At 37.0% G+C, this 19,951-nt stretch overlaps 1 protein-coding gene across 1 annotated transcript in view; it reads left to right on the plus strand.

Annotated features, from left to right (window-relative positions):
* The window catches only part of NBAS (NBAS subunit of NRZ tethering complex), a 387,713-nt gene that overhangs the window by 38,117 nt on the left and 329,645 nt on the right, over window positions 1–19,951 (plus strand). The window contains exon 10 of the mRNA XM_055254044.2: window positions 14,030–14,168. Within this exon, the coding sequence (XP_055110019.2) occupies window positions 14,030–14,168 (139 nt within the window). The remainder of the gene's footprint in view (window positions 1–14,029; window positions 14,169–19,951) is intronic.

The raw sequence follows: 19,951 nt of genomic DNA on the forward strand, positions 1-19,951 counted from the left end.
TGAATAATGTCATGGGACCCATACGAAGTGCCACTAGTGATGCTGGAAGTGCTCCCAGGAAGCAGGGAAAAGTCATGACATGACAAGAAAAAGGTGAATTGCTCGATATGCGCCATAGGTTGAATCTGCAGCTGTGGTGCGCACCCTTTCAGACAGATGATCGATCTTGTAAACAGACTATGTAAACATACAGTATTGATAAATACAGTACAGTACTGTAAATGTATTTAATCTTATGATCTTTAGTAATAATATTTTCATTAGCTTACTTTACTCTAAGAATATAGTATGTAATAAATATAAAACGTGTTAATAGACTGTTTTTGTTATCAGTAAGGCTTGGGTCAACATTAGCCTATTGGTAGTTAAGTTTTGGGGCAGTCAAAAGTTATACATAGATTTAGCCTGCTTGGGGGTTGGCACCCGTAACCCTGTGATATTCGAGAGTCAACTGCATATTGCTTCTACATTAAACTTGGTTATTAATCCTCATGGTGTTTTAATGGAATCTTTTGGCCATATTTTTTTCCCTTACCTACTCTATATATTTTTATAGGCAGCCTTATCCAGACCTAATGGTTTTTAACCACTTGAATGCATATGTAATATCTTTGAAGTCTGCATCCCAGAAGTCACTCCTAGGCCACAGAGCTATTTATTCACTCACTCACTGAACATCTTTTCCTGGATAGCTCACAAGTACCTCGTACTTATTATATTCTGTGTTCATCATTTTCCTCCCTCAAACCTGCTTCTTCTCATGTATTCCCATATCTTGATGTGTAATATTTCCAGCAGGCCAAAACTTGAGATTTATGTTAGATAATTCTCAACTCATTCTTATGATCTTCAAGCCTTGTTGATTCTTCTTCTTTAGTATGCCTCCTCCTCCCCATTTCTAGTGGCGTCCTTATACTTCAGACCCTCATTACTTCTGACCCAATTTACTTATCAAATTGTTTCCTCTTCCTCTAATTTCTTTTCATTTGTGTTGCCAGGAAGAATTACAGGTCTTAAAGTACAACTCTGATCATTTACTTCTGTACTTACAAATCCTTCTCTGATTTCCTTTAGCCCTTGGGATAGAGATAGAACTTCTTAGATTAGTATTAAAGGCCCTTTGTAGTTTGGCCTTTAATCTGTCTAGCTTCCTATTACACCCTCTCATGTTTTCTTTGCTCTGTGCCAACGGTCAGCACACTTCCTGTAAAGGAGCAGATCGTAAATATTTTAGACTGTGCAGGCCATATGGTCTCTGTTATAACTACTTAACTCTCCTCTTGTAGTGTGAAAGCGGACATGACAACATAGAAAATTCACAGTGTGGCTGTGTTCCATAAAGCTTTATTTACAAAAATAGATGGTGGGCTGAATTTGATTTGAGGGGCTGGAGTTTGCTGGCCCCTGGTCTAGATAACTCTAGGCATGTGTGAATTTCTGTATATCTCAAAATGTCATCATTGTTTTTAAAGCCAAACACCCTGTCTTAGAACTGTATCATTAGTCTCAGCAGCACGCTGCTTTGCATGGAGTACTTGTCAGTAGATTTTAGTTAAGTTGTTAAATATACTTGACTTTGTCAAAGCATATAAAGAGAGAAAACAATACTAATACACTAGAATGTAAGTTCCATGAAGGCAGAAACTTCATCTGTGTTATTTACAGCTCTATTTTCAGCTTTTAGACTAGGGCTTGGCACCTAATTGGTGCTCAATAAATATTTCTCAGTAAATAAATGAAAGCCTGACTTTGGAATAATTAAAATGTAAGAGTTAGGTGGAACAACTGTATGAATGGAAGGCCTAAAACAGGTGTTTTTTCCAAACTTTTCTTTTGAAATTACAGTGTTACCAGTTTCATCCATGTCCCTACAAAGGACATGAACTCATCATTTTTTATGGCTGCATAGTATTCCATGGTGTATATGTGCCACATTTTCTTAATCCAGTCTATTGTTGTTGGACATTTGGGTTGGTTCCAAGTCTTTGCTATTGTGAATAGTGCCGCAATAAACATACGTGTGCATGCGTCTTTATAGCAGCATGATTTATAGTCCTTTGGTGGGGGGAGGGACAACATTAGGAGATACACCTAATGCTAAATGACGTGTTAATGGGTGCAGCAAACCAACATGGCACATGGATACATATGTAACAAACCTGCACATTGTGCACATGTACCCTAAAACCTAAAATAAAATAATAATAATAATAAAAAAGACATTACAGTGTTACTGTCATTTTGCCAGTGATTCTTTGGTCACATCTCTTCAGGGTGACCAAAGAATCAGAATAGATGTTGCTGTAAGATAGGATCACCTCCGCCCGCTGGGTTGAAGAAGGTAGTGTTAAGATTGCGGTCAGTTAATAATATAGTAATGCCATAAGATTGTTAACTCCACGAGGGCAGGGAATACTTGATTTCATTACACAGTATTTCCTACACTGCTAGCTTAGCACCGTGCAAGTTTTAGACACTTTCTGAATTGACATTGAATTGACTTCAATTGAAGTTAAGATTATAATAGATGAAATTAACTTTATAGAGCCTTTACTGATGACCAGATACTTATATATGCTGAATCCTACTCATCACAATATGAGATGGTTTCATAACTGCTATTGTGTATGTAGAGAAACCTAAGCTCCTGGAGGCTTAAGCAACTTTTCCTGAGATGGCATGACCGTTCAGTGGTAAATTCATGTCTTTGATTCCCATGCCCAGTAAGCTTTTCTCTGGCAAACTTTGGCCTGTGGGCCAAATGTGGCCTGTTTTTAAGCAAATTTTATATTTTTTAAATTGTTGAAAAAAACCTCAAAAGAATGTTTTATCATACATGAAAATTATATGAAATTCAAATTTCAGTGTTTATAAAGAAAGATTTATAGGAACATAGCCACACTTCTTTTTGGTTTACATATCGTCTGTTTTTTTTTTTTTTTTCATGCTCTGACATAAGTGAGTAGTTGTGAGAGACCATATGTCCCACAGAGCCTAAAATATTTATAATCTGGCCTTTTACACAAAATGTTTTCTGGCCCCTATTTTATGTCATCCAACAATCTGTCTGAGTGTGGGTCTAGTTCTGTTTGGGAGGTAGAAAGTAAGGAGTATTTTTTTGTAGATTTTTTCGTAGTTCTTTTTTTCAAGACAGGGTCTTGCTGTGTCCTTCATATTTGAGTGCAGTGATGTATGTGATCTTGGCTTACTGTATTTTCTACCTCCTGGGTTCAAGCGATCCTCCCTCCTCAGCCTTCTGAGTAACTGGGACTACAGGCACATGTCACAACATCCAGCTAATTTTTTAATTTTTTGGAGCAATGGGGTCTTGCCATGTTGCTCAAGCTGGTCTTTAACTCCTGGCTTCAAGTGAGCCTCCTGCCTGGGCCTCCCAAAGTGCTGGAATTACATATGTAAGTCACTGTGTCTGGCCTTTCCATACTTCTTGATTCTAAACTCTAAACTGTATTTAAAAAAATTATAGCCGAGTACTACGCAGTTTTAAATATGATGCCCAGTTATCAAATTGCCAGGGAATGATTTCATTAATGAACTAAGAAGTCCAGGAAAAATTCCCATGTTTTGTCTTTAATAATTAATCATTCAATATAATCAGTTTTCTGTGATTATTCTTAAGCACATGTTGACTAAATAGTCTGATGCTTCATAATTTGACCTACAGTAAAGTGTATCTTCTAGAGATCATATAATAGATTCAAACACAAAGTAAAGCAGTGGTTCTCAAAATGTGGTCCCTGACCAGCAGCATCAGAAAAACTGGGGAAATGGTTAGAAATGCAAATTCTTGGCTGGATACAGTGGCTCATGCCTGTAATCCCAGCACTTTGGGAGGCCAAGGCAGGAAGGTCCTTTGCACCTAGGAGTTTGAGACCAGCCTGGGCTACGTAGGGAGATCCTTGTCTCTACAAAAGTTTAAAAAAAGAAAAAAATTAGCCAGGCGCGCATGTGCCCGTATTCCGATCTACTTGGGAGGCTGAGGGTGCGAAGATCACTTGAACCTGGGAGGTACACTGCAGTGGGCTGTGATTGTGCCACCACTGCACTCCAGCTTGGGTGACAGAGTGAGACCCAGTCTCAAAAATTAAAAAAGAATATAAAGAAATGCAAATTATTGGAGTCTATGCCAGACTTCCTGATTCAGATGCTCCAGAGTGGTGGCCCAGTAATCTATTTTAACAAGCCTTTTAGGTGATTCTGAGGCTTATGTTATATCTGAGAACTGATAATGTAAAGTGTCATGATTATATATGCTTTCTTCTTATAAGTACCTTAATAAATAAGGAGAAGCAGAATTTAAAATATTGAGTTAGCAGGATTTTTGTAGTAAAGAATGTTTAGTATATGCTACAATGAATTAATATTGAGAACATTTCAGTTTTCCCAAGAGTTATGTCTTCTAGCTGTGAAGTAATAGGTGACATTTTTTGAGCCCTTACTTTGCCAAGTGTGGTCTAAGAAGTTTTAAATTTTGGGATATGGGGAGTATTTTCTTTCTTTTTCTTTATTACTGGTTGTATGCCTTCAGTACACTGGTCATTGGACAGATTCCTTCCTTGGTTTTAAGGAGTTTTAAGCCACTAGATGGCAGATTTTTCCAACATTTATTAGATTGAAGAGCCTTCTTAATAAGCCATTTATAATTCTTCTTGAACCAATTTTTAGTGTAACTTTTTTTGTTAATTAAAATTAAATTGCTACATAATAATTTTACATACTTATGTAATATTTATGTAATATGTAATAATTTTACATACTTAATATATGCATACAATGTGTAATGATCAAATCAGGGTATTTAGGATCTCTATCACCTCAAACATTTGCCATTTCTTTGTGTTGGGAACATTTCAAATCTAGCTATTTTGAAATATACGATAAATTATTGTTAACTATAGTCACCCTACTATGCTATCAAACACCAGAACTTACTCCTTTATCTAACTGTATGTCCGTACCCACTAACTTTCACAGTTCATCAGTATCACGTATAGTCTGCTGCTTAGGGGCTTGCGTTCTGCTTGTACTTTCCTTTTCTCATATTGCCTTGGTTACGTCTGTGATACTGCCCCCTGTTCTTCTCTGGCCTCTGCCTTTAATCCTGCTCCTTTAATTCACTCCTTCTTAGGTTTTTTCACTCCATCAGTCACAGTTTATTTTTGTTGTCTGATACCTGTGTTCCTGCTTTGAGTTTTTGACTCTTAGAATTTTAGAGCTGGAAAAGAGTTCATCCATCATTTGGTTCAACCTCTTCATTTCTCAGGTGGGAGAACTGAAGCCTAGAGAAGTTAAGACAAGGACAAGGACTATGTCTTATTTATCTTTGTGGCATTGTAGTTCTTGGCACGTAGTGCCTAGAGAGACATGTCTTTTGAAACAACCGTAGTAAATGCTCTAAAGGATACAAAGATGAATTAGACACAGTGTCTGCACCCAAATGGCTCCAAGTGTAGTAATGGAGGTATGATTTAAATAACTGTTATGTGATAGAAGGTAGAGCAGGATTAACTTCTTGCCCAGGAAGTTAGCAAGACAGAATATTTGTATTGTTAAGGACCTATTGGAACCTTCTGCCCCGTTACTTCTCACTTGTCCTTTAGAGGGTGGAAGCACTCACTGCAGTTCTTATAGTTCTTTAGTTCTTTGAACACACCATTTACAAGCTCATCTCTCTGTTTTGTACATCACGTTGGCTTAGAATGCCCTTGGCTTAGAATGCCCTTGGCTTAGAAGGCTCTTTACCTAACCCCTTTATCTGTCTGGGAAATTGTTTAATGGATGAACCTTTTGCTGGTGCTACCCTGCACAGCCTTCTTTGACCTCTTCCTTTGTGCAGTTAATGTGTCTTTTATGCTGCTTTTGTACCTAACTGAAAGGTTTCTGAAGAGGTCTTGTGCAGTAATGGTCAGTGCTTACTGGTTATTTTACTTGTGATGGACTCTGCTCGTATTTATTCCTCTATGTGAATTCATATCCCTGGCTGTTTGAGAAAAGGAAGGAGTGCAAGGAATGCAAGCCTCCTAACCGGCACACCGTATGTGGTACTGGAGAAATGTGAGAGTTAAGAGTTACACTGAGCATTGATTTCCAAAAAATTGGAAGTAGTTTACGAAGATGTTTCTTCAGTGGCTTGGCATATTCCTCATTGGTTATATGCAGTTTAGTAAATGTTAATGGAGTGAAAGGAATGTCTCAAGATTATATAGTTTCTTTTTAGCAAAGGTTAGTTGAACTTGATACTTCTGATTCTAAACCCATCATTTTCCTGCTATTTTCCATAAAATTTGAGGTTGAAGATTAATATGGCTTGGCTGTGTGTCCCCACCCAAATCTCATCTTGTAGCTCCCGTAATTTCCACGTGTTGTGGAAGGGACCTGGTGGGAGATGATTGAATCATGGGGGCGAGTCTTTCCCATGTTCTTCTCGTGATAGTGAATGGGTCTTATGAGATCTGATGGTTTTAAAAAAATGGGAGTTTCTCTGCACAAGCTCTCTTTGCCTGCTGCCATTCCATGTTAAGATGTGACTTGCTCTTCCTTGCCTTCCACCATGATTATGAGGCCTCCCCAGCCATGTGGAGCTATACGTCCAATAAAACTCTTTCTTTTGTAAATTGCCCAGTCTCGGGCATGTCTTTATCAGCAGCGTGAAAATGGACTAATACAAAGATTATTGGGAAATATAGTCTTTTTCTTTCTCTTTCTCTCTTTTGTTTTTGTTAAGAGGAAGTAAAGTTTTGCTAATTCCCATGTCGTATGCTTTAGTGTAGAGGATTTAATTTGTATTATAAAAATTCCATTTTACTGTATCTTCATAGGATAATTTGAAAATATTTGCTTCAAAATGTTATTTTGAAATTAAGCACTTAAAAGTCAAATATCCTGTATATTTAAGGATGTAATGGTTACCACTGCATGTAAATATTCCAGGTGGAGGAATTTAATGCAAAAGCAAGTAACACTAATGATATAAATTATTTGCTACAATGTTAGCTTTTATAGACTAAATTTCTTAAAAAAATCCAATTATTTTAGTAGGAAGTCCCAGTCCCAGAATACTTAAGATATAATCATTAATGTATATACAACCTCAAAATATCACAAGGCAAATTATATGATAATTTCCTTTTGAGTATTTCGCTAGACTTGTGGGTTGACACAACGTGTTAAAGCAAATTCACTGTTTTTTTTTTTTTTTTTCCCCTAGACATCATTAACTAGAGAAATTTATGTGCATAATTTGGGATATTGTATCTTGATGTTCTTCTTTTTAAGTTAAAAAAAAAAGGGAGAGAGAAGGAGTACAGAGAATGATGTAATGTACAGGTGGTCCCCAACTTGCGATTTTTTTAACTTAAGACTTTTCCACTTTTGATGGTGCTGAAGCAATACACATTCAGTAGAAACTGTACTTAGCATTTTGATCTTTTCCTGGGTTAGCAGTATGTATAGGATACTCTCGTGATGCTGGGTATGGCAGTGAACTGAAGCTCCCAGTCTGCCATGCAACCACGAGGGTAATGTGATCAGATCATGAGGCAAGCAAACAATACTCTAGTACTGTGTTGCCAGCATGTTTTGGATATTGTGTTGTGTGTTTTGACATCCCATCGCATGTATAAAACACCCTTTTTTCACTTACAGTATTTTCCATTTACAATAGGTTTATTGATTATCTGATCATAAGTCAAGGAGCATCTGTAAACCTACGTACCTACTACGTGCAATTAACAAATATTAAATGTGTCTTTCTTTGGTCTAAGATGTACGTGTATGTGTGTGTGTATACATTCACAGACATATATAAATATCAGAGACAATAATACAAACAAAATTCCCTGCTTCCATTATTTTGTCTCACTTTCTCCCCTCTAGAGGCAGCTGTCATAACTTTGGTGTGTGACCTTCCAATATATATTTTTGTATTTGTTCCCTTCACATTGTATATGTTTTCCTGAACAATTTGTTTGGTTATTTGTCCATCCCTTTTAAATATTTGAAATATTTCTAATTTTTCAGCTTTATAAATAGTGCTGTGGGGATCAAAAAACTACCTATCGAGTACCATGCTTATTACCTGGGTGAAGAAATAATCTGTACAACAACCCCCGCGACACACAATTTACCTATATAAAAACCCTGCACATATACCCCTTAACCTAAAAGTAAAAAAAACCTAAAAAACAAAACAAGTTTCGCACCAAACTTTTTTTTTTTGGCCAAAAGATGAATATACCCGTGCAAGAATTTATCTATAGTTTCCTTAGAGCAGTTTGTGGGGCAGTTGGTTGTGTGCTATTTGATATTGTCAAGTTGCTCCAAAATGATTGCTTCAATTTGCAATCTCGCCAATAGTTTTAAGAGTTACTAGGCCCCTAAACATTCTAGAGGGTGATTGGTGCAAATCTGTGTTGTTTTAATCTGCATTTTTGGCTTTTGGATTTCTTTTTTTGCGATTTGCTGTTGCTTATCCTTTGTCTACTTTCCTTTTGAACTGGTTTTGGGAGATCTTTATAAATTCTGCCTACTAATACTACTAATACTTTGTTAGTTCTATGTGTTGTAAATAGCTTCTCCCAGGCTTCTTTTTTTTTTTTTTTTGAAATGGAATCTCACTCCGTAGCCCAAGCTGGAGTGCAGTGGAGTGATCTCGGCTCACTGCAACCTCTGTCTCCCGGGCTCAAGCGATTCTGGTGCCTCGTTCTCCCGATTAGCTGGGTCTACAGGTGCACCTGGATAATTTTTTGTATTTTAGTAGAGACAGGGTTTCACCATGTTGCCCAGGGTGGTCTTGAACTCTTGAGCTCAGGTGATCCGCCCATCTGGGCTTCCCAAAGTGCTGGGATTACAAGCCCAGTCTTTATTTTATGGATGGAAGTTTTAAATTTTAATATGGTCAAATTCAAGCGAGAATGTCTTAATGATGGCAGGGTAGGAAAATGTTTACAGGTCAAGATGCACAAAGCCCAGCTCATAAGTGAAAGATTGATGAGCATGAACTGAGTTGGCTCTTGTTAGAATTTTTATTTTCCTATGGGAATTCTGTGTTTTTCTAGTTTAATTAAATCAGTTTGTTCAGTTCCATGAAAAATTCTTACAGGATTTATGTGAAATTGCATTCAATTTGTAAATTAAGAGGAATTGGCATGTTTAAAATATCCACCAAAGAAGATAGTATCTCTCCCTCTTCATTCATCTCTTATAACTCTCACAAGCTTGAAATTTTCTTCTCGATGTTTCCTTAAAAATACCAAATTCTTGGCTTAGCATTGTTTTGTCCATTTTAATCAGTGTGACCCCACCTTTCCCTGCCTCCATTGCCATGACCCTTCCCTTCTCCCCACCTTATCTCATCATATCTTACTGCTGAAACATAGGGTGAGGACAAGCAGTGAGATGATGGGTCTCTTTGTACCCTCTTCACTCTGTGCTTCCTGATGAGAAATGTGGACTTTCAATTCACATTCCCTCAGCAAACATTTATTGAGTATATTGTGCTGAGTTTCAGACTCTTCTCTTTCCCATTGACTGGCTTTTTTTTTTTAAGTTACATGGTTTTACCAGTGGAACTTTATTTCTCCTGACTTCTGGCCAGTGTTGCCCTGGAAGCCTGTTCTGAACACTGTGATCATGATGGAGTGTGTTTATTTACTTGGCCAATCATCACCATAAGCCTGCTTTTATTTTTATCTTCTTAATCACTTGTAGATTAGTTCTCATCAACGTTGTGAGTCTTATTAAATAATAAAGTAATGGAGTCTTGAATTGGGGTTGATACCCCTTGGGGTTTTTGTTTGTTTGTTTGTTTTAAGAAAGTCTTGCTCCATCACTCAGGCTGAAGTGGTGGCTCGATCTTGGCTTACTGCAGCCTCTGCCTTCCAGGTAGCTGGGACTACAGGCATGCACCACCAGGCCCAACTAATTTTTGTATTTTTTGTAGAGACGTGTTTTCCAGGCTGGCTCCTTGGCACGTATAACTGAAGAAAAACCCTCCAGTAGATTTAGATTTGCTTATCATCTTCAGATTGGTCTGTCATCTTTTGTGCCACTAATTTCATGCTCCCATGTGTTCTTCCTTTTTTTTTCTATTTTAGAGAGTGAGCTTTTAAATGCAGAGCACATGCCTTGTTCATCTTTGTACACTCAGTGCCCTGCACATTGCCCTGCACTCAGCAGCTGCCAGTTGCCTGCTTTGTGAAGATGTTGATTCAGTTATCTTCATTTCTTCCCCTTTAAACATACCTGAGCACCCGTGCCTATTTGGATGTGTGGACACATATGCATTCTTAGAACTGGAGCATCAGTGTCCTAAAGCTGCTATTCTGTCTGATTGGAACAGCACATAATTCATCATTCTGCTGCTTTTCCACTTATTCTTCAGTCTGGCATCAACAGAGGAAAGGCCGGGAACAGATACTGAATCCCTTTTGTTCTCAGGGGATCTTAAGCTTTTGTAGCCAGTTTAATCTGTGCATGGCTATGCTATTAGAATTCATAGAGAGGAAGTGTCTTCCAATACCCAGGACATAAAAAATCTGGATTATCACTTAGGTCTGTAACTCCTTCAGTAGTCAGCCAACTTAAAGTTTCAGACATATCTTAACATAAATTTAATTAGTAGAAATTATATATTATAAATATATTAATGTTTACTATATTATATGTTTTTAATACATATATATATTGGACATTGATCAAAGTGACATTATTTCAGTTATCAAGGAACTGTTTTATAATGGCCTTTGGGAATTTATTGAATTCCTAGTGATATTGATATAGTTTATTGAATTCTTAAATAGTGATATTGTTTTCAAATAGAGTTTCAATAGAGGTTACTGTTTTAAAGGTTACTAGTTTTTAAAGGTATGTTTTATGAATCACATGTTTTTGGATTGAAAAAACGTTGTGATTAAATTCTGAACTTTGGATATTCCAAATTACACCTTGTGTTTCTATTTATTCAGAGGATTTTTTTCCTATCAAATGGACTTTTGAGAAAGAAATTTATAGAAAATTTGAAGCATGTACAAAAGTAGAATAGTATACTGACTCTTTAGTGCCTGTTATTCAGTTTCAGCAATCAGCTCATGGCCAGTCTCATTTTACCTGTATACCCAGCCATTTCCCTATCCACCCTTCCCTGGATTATATTGAAGTAAATCCTGGACAGCATATTTTGTCTGTAAATATCTCAGTGTGTATTTCTACAAAATAAAGACTCTAAAATATAAACATGATAACATTAGCACATCCAAAATAATTAACAGTAATCTGTCAGTATCTTCAAATATCCAGACTGTGTTCTCCCCTTCCCCCGCCTCTTTTTTAGACAGGGTCTCACTCACTCTGTCACCCAGGCTAGAGTTCAGTGGCACGATTATGGCTCATTGCAACCTCGGAACTCCGGGCCTCAAGCAGTTCTCCCACCTCAGCCTCCCGAGTAGCTGAGACTGTAGGTACCTATGACTACACCTGGCTAATTTTTTTTTTTGTAGAGATGAGATCTCACTATGTTGCCCAGGCTGATCTTGAATCCTTGGCCACAAACAATCCTCCCACCTTGTCCTCCCAAAGTTTTGGGATTACAGACGTGAGCCACTGCACCTAGCCTATGTTTTCTTTTAATTCATTGATTTGCTCTCCATATCCTCCTTCTATCTGTTGCTGTTTTGCTTTGATTGTGTGTATGTGGGTTCTGAAAAAAAAAAACCCAGGCCATTTATTTTGTATTTTCTCACTGTCTAGTTTTTGTTGATTGCATCTTTGTAGTGTTGTTTAAAGTATTTTTCTTTTTTCATCAATGTTTTCTCCAAATTGAGAGTTAGATTCTGAGGGATAATATGATTTTATCTGCACTAGATATACCCCTTTTTTAATGAAATATTTTACTGTAATAGAATCATTTGAGAAGAATGAATGCTCTGGGCAAGTAATACTCATACTACTAGCCTGACTTTGGACCACAATCTCTTTTGCCCTGATGAGCAGGGTTAATTACGTTTAGCTCTAAGGATTTGCTTAGGGTAGGAACAACCAAAATAGGTTGCTTCAAGGCATCATCTCAAAGTTTTTTACTTCCAATTTGCTGAGATGAAAATTTGTTAGAACCGCATATAAAGGCGGTAGGGAAAAGGCTTTGTGTGTAGGCCCAAGTTGTGTTTCTGTGAAGAAAGTGCATTTGAATTACTTTATGGTTTTTGAGATTTTGAGTTGGGCTACATTCCATAATTAAACCTAGAAGGATTTTGTACAGTTTTGAAAAATTTAGATCTAAGACTATATGGTAGAGATGAGTTCTTTAATTGTTATTGTTAGCTTAGTTCAGAAACACTTTAGAAAGTGAGTTGTCAAATGAGAAGAGGGCTTTTGGTGGCATTAGAATGTGACAGGTCATCTGAGTCTTGGGACTGGGAAAGAAAAAAGGTGTATATTCATTTTCTATGAATCACAAACTTGGTGACATAACACAAACTTACCCTGCAGTTCTGGAGATCGGAAGTCTGAAATGGGTCTCACTGGGCTAAAATCAAACATGTCCTCAGGGCTGTGTTCCTTTCTGGAGGCTTGGGCAGAATCTATTTTGTTGCCTTTTCCGGCTTTTAGAAGCTCCCCAGATTCCTTGGCTTGTGGCCTCTTCTACCTTCAAAGCAGCGGTGGCCAGTTGAGTGTCACATTACGTTACTCTGACATTGACTCTTCTGTGCCCCTTTCTACCTTTAAGGATCCTTGTGATAACTTCAGGGCCACCTGAATAATTCAGGATATTCTCCGTAAGTTCAAATCAGTTGGTTAGCAACCCTAATTCCATCTACAACCTTAAATCCATGTAATAGAACATACACACACACTGCAGCAATTAGGATGCGGACATCTTTTGGGGGCCATTGTGTTGCCTGCCACACAAGGTGAACAAAATTAGCAGAAGGCAGGTATTGCTTTCTACAATAATATAGTGCATTTTGACTACTCTTGGGCATACACCTCCACTGGTCTTGAAGGGTCCGTATTGAGAGCTCATGGTGTTATGTCACGAGGTACTGATATTTATTTTATAACATTTAAAGTTAGCTTTAGTTGACATAAATTGTAACTGAGTTAGTCTGATATGCCAACTCTAAATAACTTTATGAAGTGTTTTTTTGACCTTTCAATTTCTATGTAGAAACATAAATTTTTCAAGATTTGGTTTTTCTGTGAGTATGGCCAAGAAGGAGGTAAACGGAACTTTCAGACTTTTTTTCTTTCTTTAGACAGATAATTATGATGTCTGTTATACAGATCCCTGCCAGAAGTACTGAACACAGCTTTAAAAATTGTGACTGTTGGGGTTTCGTTATTAATTAGCTTTCTTTATATAGTGGTATAAACAAAGTGGTATAAACAAAGTGATTTGTTTATATATACACAGTAATGTCTTTTAACTTTTAGTATATGTTAGGCTGTTTGCCCTGTTGGTAACTGGCCTCCGGTTATGAATGTTGTGTAACAAACAGAAAAATGAACCAATCATAGTGTGCAGCTAAACTACCAACCAGTCTTATTTTTGTATAATTATTGCTCTGTGGTTCTTTCCCATTCAGTTTCTCCTGGGTGTCATTTCTTTCTAGCATTCTGTAATGGCTCCCTCATTGCATCAGATAGATTGCCATAATTAATACATAATGTATCTGGGTGAGGCTACACATCTATTAAAGTTTATTGGTGTTGATACAAACAGTTTTTTTTTTTTATATATTCAGTTGCTAGCCTTAAATTTTTTCTTCATTTCTAAGTTTCCACCTGCATTTCAGGTGCCTGAATATTTAAGCCTTAGTATATGGTGAAATTCTAATTGAAAAACAGTTTGGTTTTCTTTTGATTGTTTCCTCTGAAATATTTACCTTCTAGGTTTAACATATATTAATAGTACTTGGTAAATTTTCTTTCTCAAGGTGACTGTTTCTGCTCTCTTTGTTTTGCTCTTATTTATATTTGCAATGTATCGATTTTTAAAAATTTTTCTCCTTTTTAGACTTCTACTTGTTGGTGGATGTGAAACTGCTGAAGTAGGCATGTCAAAAGCTTCTAGCTGTGGCCTTTCTGCCTGGAGAGTTCTTTCAGGATCACCGTATTACAAGCAGGTTACTAATGGTGGAGACAGGGTTACTGCAGTAAGTATGAGTTATGGCACTTCACTTTGCTATGTGTCATTTCACTATGCTATTTGTCTTAGACAAATAAGTCCTTTGTAAGATATAGAGGAAGAAATAATTTCGTCTTAAATGAGGACAGTGAATTAATGCTGGTATAATTTTATTTCTCTCAAATAAATTCAACTGAGGCATATTGTATTTAACTTGGAATAATTTTTAGTAGTGACATTTTCAGATATTAGAAAAACAACCTAACAGTAGTCTCATTCCTTGTATTTGCTTATTTAGCAAATGATGAAAACATGTATTAAGCACTTTTTAATGTGTTGGCAGCTATTTGGAGTGTTTTTTATATGCTCTAACTCATTTAATTCTAAGTAACCCTTTGAGGTAAATATTGTTACTGGCCCGAGTCTGTTGATGAGGTGGTGAGGTGTAGTTAAGTAAGTTGCCCTGATCATCCAGCTAGCAAATAGTGGAATTAGAGTCCAGATTTCCATATTGTTCCATATTTATATGGACTATTCATCCATCCATCCATTCATTCTATACTTATTTATTGAGCTTCTATTTTGTGTCAGGCAGTCCTTGGGGCTGTGGTAGTCAGCATAGGCTAGGTTCTATTTTGATAATTCAAACAATCAAATGAGCAAATGCAAAGTCCTGAAATTTCTGTGGCTTATCATATACAGATTTTTTCCTTATTTTGTGGCAAAGCCTGCTATTGAGATCATGACTCTCCTGGGCAGCTTGTTTCAAGTGATGACTAAAAGATCCATGGAGAGTGGTGACCTTTTGAGATCCCACTATCTCAGTTTATGGTCTTAGGAAGGGAAGGGAGAGGTAAAAGGTGGAACTTTTTACTGTCCTAGACCAGAAGTGACATTGGTTCTACTTACAGTTCATTTATTGTATTATGGCCCCTCCTAGCTTCAAGGGGGCTGGGAAATAGTTTTCTGTGTGTCCAGAAAGGTGTGAAAAACTAGGTATTGGTAAATACTAATTATGTTTACCGTCCTGGCCACACTGCAGTCTTGCATGTCTTAGTTATTTGTGTAAACTGTATGAAAGTGAGCACTTGGGCCAGTCGTGGTGGCTCACGCCTGTAATCCCATCACTTTGGGAGGCTGAGGCGGGTGGATCGTGAGGTCAGGAGTTCAAGACCAGCCTGACCAACATGGTGAAACCCTGTCTCTACTAAAAATATAAAAATTAGCTAGACGTGGTGGTGTGCACCTGTAGTCCCAGCTACTCAGGAGGCTGAGGCAGGAGAATCTATTGAACCTGGGAGGCGGAGGTTGCAGTGAGCCAAGATTGTGCCACTGCACTCCAACCTGGGTGACAGAGCCAGACTCCATCTCAAAAAAAAAAAAAAAAAAAAAAAGAAAGTGAGCACTTGGCCAAAATTATGCAGCTTGGGTTTACCATGTTACCTAGTGGGCACTCAGATATTTTTTCAGTGAGGAAAGAAATCTAGAAATTAAGTTGAAACACAACATAATCAAACATGTTATGTGTTCATTTTGATAATGAATTTGCCAAAAAATATATTGATTTCAAATTATGTTCTAAAACAACAATTAAAGATTTTAGTGTTGAAAATAAACTAATGAAGATGTACTTTTGAAAAGAAATCTTTAGCAATAATAGTAATCCTCTGTGAATGTTATTTTTAGCATTTAATATATACTGCAGTGTGTGATTGTGATTTAACCCAGCAAAGTAGTACTTTCTTTTTCTTTAAATGAAGTCAACTTACTGGTTTATATGGAATCAGACATTAAACCAGTTTGTACGTGTAGAACAGCTTATGCAGTACTGTGCATATGCCTTTCCTTCCGTTTATTATCCATCTACCTAGTCTACCAGCCCATTATTCTCTCTGCAGGACCTAGTAAGGAGAACAGTTGGTGTATTATTGGCCACATTTCACAAATAAGGAGCCTAAGGCACAGTAGAGCATAATAACTGAAAATAGAGGCATGAGATGGGCCAGATCTAGTTTCTGTTCTGCACCCGCCACCCCATGAAATTCTGTCCATATCAGTGGCACTAATATATGCTATGATGATTATCCCATAATCTATAAAAAGTAAAGTGAGGTAGAAGGTACTCATACATACTGGACACATTAGTTCATATCTGTAGGAATTTAGCTATGTTTATCTCTCTGATTTAGGTCATATCCAGCTTGTAGTTTTATATGCGAGATGTTTCAGGGCAGATCTTAGAGTTTGAAGTTTCTCTCAGCTGTCTAAAGTAAGCATGATGTCTGCAGCTTTCTTGGCTCACTGCAACCACTGTCTCCCGGGTTCAAGCAATTCTCCCATCTCAGCCTCCTGATTACCTGGAATTACAGGCACCCCCCATCATCCCTGGCTAATTTTTGTCTTTTAGTAGAGATGGGATTTCACCATGTTGGCAGGCTGATCTTGAACTCCTGACCTTAGGTGATCTGCCTGCCTTGGCCTCCCAAAGTGCTAGGATTACAGGTGTGAGCCACCACGCCTGGCCAAGTCTGCACCTTGTTTTCAAATGATTCAGTAAAAAAAAAAAATTTTAAAGTATGTGTGTCTGTATACATAGACACACACACAAATAGAGATAAAGCAAATGTGACAAAATGTTAATAACTGGTCTAGCCAGGTGAGAGGTATACTCGTGTTTCATTGTACAATCATTTCAGCTTTTCTGTAGCTTTGAAATTTGTCAAAATAGGGTTGAGGAAAAAAGGAAAATTGATGTGTATAGAGGATATAAGGAGAGATAACGTGGGTAAGTGGTGAAAGTCCCTTTTGGTTTGGTGTAATCAAGTGTTTGTTTGGGACCCAGTGGGCAAGCAAGTGGCAAGTCACATACCAGGGAACCTTTTTTCACCTTAGTTTCTTTGAATTCTCCTGTGCTTTCCCTTTGCACCTTACTGAAGTATTGGAATCTACTCTGCTATGTATGGTCCTGATCTCCTTGTGGCCTGAGGCTTCGGTATTGAAGTCTTTTAAAAGAAAATTGCTTATGCGCTGACGAAATAAGTGGGAAAAATATTGAATTGTAAATTGAATGCTCTGCTGTATGATTAACTTCTTGAAATGCTGCAAGTGTATTTTAATTATGTTAGTGGCTGTGTCTTGCAGCTAAACTTACAATCATTCTGCATAGCCTTCCCTTACCTCAAAGTAATTTGAGGTTATGGGATTAGTTCCTTTTGTCAGGTGGCAGATATTGTTCTCATCGAACCTCCTCTTACTGTTTGTTTAAGGTTGCTGTTGTCTTGGTGTAGGTATTGACTGAAAAATGCTGCTGACACATACATCATAGTCTCTCACAAGGCTGCTAGGTTGTAAAACAGACTATGCAAAATTCAATATGTGCATTGACCCAAGTTTCCAAATTAATGTTAGTGTCATCTATGTGAGATAGTTTTATTTATTCATTTATTCAGCATTTTATCACTGCTCCAGGTATTAGGAAAACTAATAAACTGTATAACTGTAATAAACTGATAAACTGTAAGATGATCTGCAGTGTTATTTATCATTATGTGTGTTTTTAAGATCAAAATTTTGGAAAACTGTAAGAATGAACAAAGTTGACTGAATTTTTATTATTGCTGCTGTTGCTGCTGCTTTTTCAATATAGAATGTTGTTGTGGAAAGAACATAGACTTTTTGAAATCCTATTTCCATGAGAAATCCTATTTCCCTGAAAAAATAGAAGTAATCAGAAGGAATACTTCTGTAGGATCCCACACGCTGCCAGCAGCTGTGCCTGTGTGCTGTAACTTTTCTCTTGTTCAGACAGAGGAACTGTCCTTGCTCAGGCTAAGGCCAAGCCCTGTGTTTGTCCCCTAGATCTCCCACTCTTGTTTCTTGAAGGATATTCCTCTTACATCAGGAATTTTGTTATCTCTTAGGTTTATCAGCATATGGCATGCTTTTATCTTTCCCTTCACAAAACCTCTTCAGACTCCACTTTGCCTTCTAGCTACCATCCCATTTCTTTCCTTTCCTTACAATGCTCAAGAGTTGTCTGTACTTGTTTCCAATTCCTCTCCTTCCATTCTCTCTTGAATTAACTCGAATGGAGATTTGCTTCCATCATTTCACGGAAACTATTCTTATTGATGTTATCAATGTCTTCCAGCATTTTATGAGTTTGTTTTCTTGGTATTCTTTCATTTCCACTAATTGCTTATATAAAAATCAGCTTATTCTGCTTTCCTCTTTCTCTTTTTGTTGTTTTGTTTCTGCATTGTCACATACATAATATTTGTACATTGGTGTCTACTTTCGTTCCCAGCTTTCTTTAGTCATCTATTTATGTATTTTAAAATGCTTACTCAGTTCTTTTGCTAAAGTTTTCCCAGTCGTTCTTGTGGTTGGATGAAGTTATTTTCTAGTAAGTTTTGAAAAGGGCTCATAGGTGATGAGTTTCTTAAGTTTTTGTATTTTATGTTCAAAACTGTTTTGCCATAACCTTCATATTTGAGGGAAAACTTGTCTGGATATAAAATCCTTGGTTCTCCTTTTCTTTCATTAAACTTTTAAAAAATGCTACTCTTGTTTTGCTTTGTATGTGAGATTTTAAAAGTCTGATGTAATCAAATTATTTACCCTTCGTGTTATTAGTCAGTTTTTCTGGCAGGTCTTTATTTTCTTTATCTTTGAAATCTGATAGCTTCCTAGGATATTGGAGTTGATCATGCTGAGTTTAAATTTCCTGGGTATGCATTGGTTCTTTTAGTGTGTAGATTCAGATTTTTTTCTATTTCTATTTTTTCCATTTTCTGTTTCTGTAAAGTTTTCATGGATTATAATTTTAAATATTCTCTACTTTGGTTTTGTTTATCTTCTTCAGATTCTCTGGCAATCCAAATGTTACTGCTTTTTACTATATTCTCTTTCCAGTAGTTTTTCTTTACTCTTTTTACCTCTCCCTTTTATCTCATTTCCTTTTCACTTTTTAACTCATTTTCATTTTTTCATTGTTTTCATGTCTTCCTTTAAAGCCCCTTATTAAATTATCCTTGAGTACCTTATAATTTATTCTTTATTTTTTAGATAATGTTGTCTTTTTCTTATATTTCTTTCCTGAATTTATTGAGCTTTTTATTATTAACTCTTTTTCACTCTTCTTGTCCAGTTCTATTTTCAGTTACTGAATTTTTGATTTAAGGTGGTTTTTCAAGTTGTCCACATTCTCAAATGCTTGTCTGACTATATTTAATTCTTTTTGGAGTGCTATGTTAAAGTTTTCTTTTGCTTCATGGTTGTTTTTTCAGCCATAATTTCCCTTTGTTGACACGTGTTGACTTTCGTCTTCTCATGTTTGCAAACTATTTGTGAATCTCTTTCTTGTTCATTTTTATGATATTGGAATACTTTACAAGATTTGTAGGTTAATGGTGCCTTCTTTTGTCAGTATAGCAAAGTTCAAATACCTTAGTAGATATTTTTGGTTTTGTTTTGGTGGCAGGAGGGGGCGTGGATCCTCTGATGTTGTGATTGTCTGTTGTCTTGCTGCACACTACATTTGCCCCTTTGCTTCCTTTCCCCTTTACCACCCCTTTGGCAAAAGGCACTTCTTCCTGTTTGCCATTTGTCTCCCTCAGAAGCTCTGTGTTTGGAAGCCTGCCTCTTCACATCATGCCCACACTTAGGTCCCTTCCCTGTAGGCCAGGTCTGATCAACCTGGATGCTTTTATAGTATTTTCACTCAGAGTGGACTTAGTCTTTTTGGTGGTAGTTTTGGTTTTAGATGGACCGTAGCTATTTTTGCTAGCTCCCCTCTGTCCTCCCTGGGTG

The sequence above is a fragment of the Symphalangus syndactylus genome, chromosome 18 (genome assembly GCF_028878055.3).
Source record: "Symphalangus syndactylus isolate Jambi chromosome 18, NHGRI_mSymSyn1-v2.1_pri, whole genome shotgun sequence".
Lineage (NCBI taxonomy): Eukaryota > Metazoa > Chordata > Mammalia > Primates > Hylobatidae > Symphalangus > Symphalangus syndactylus.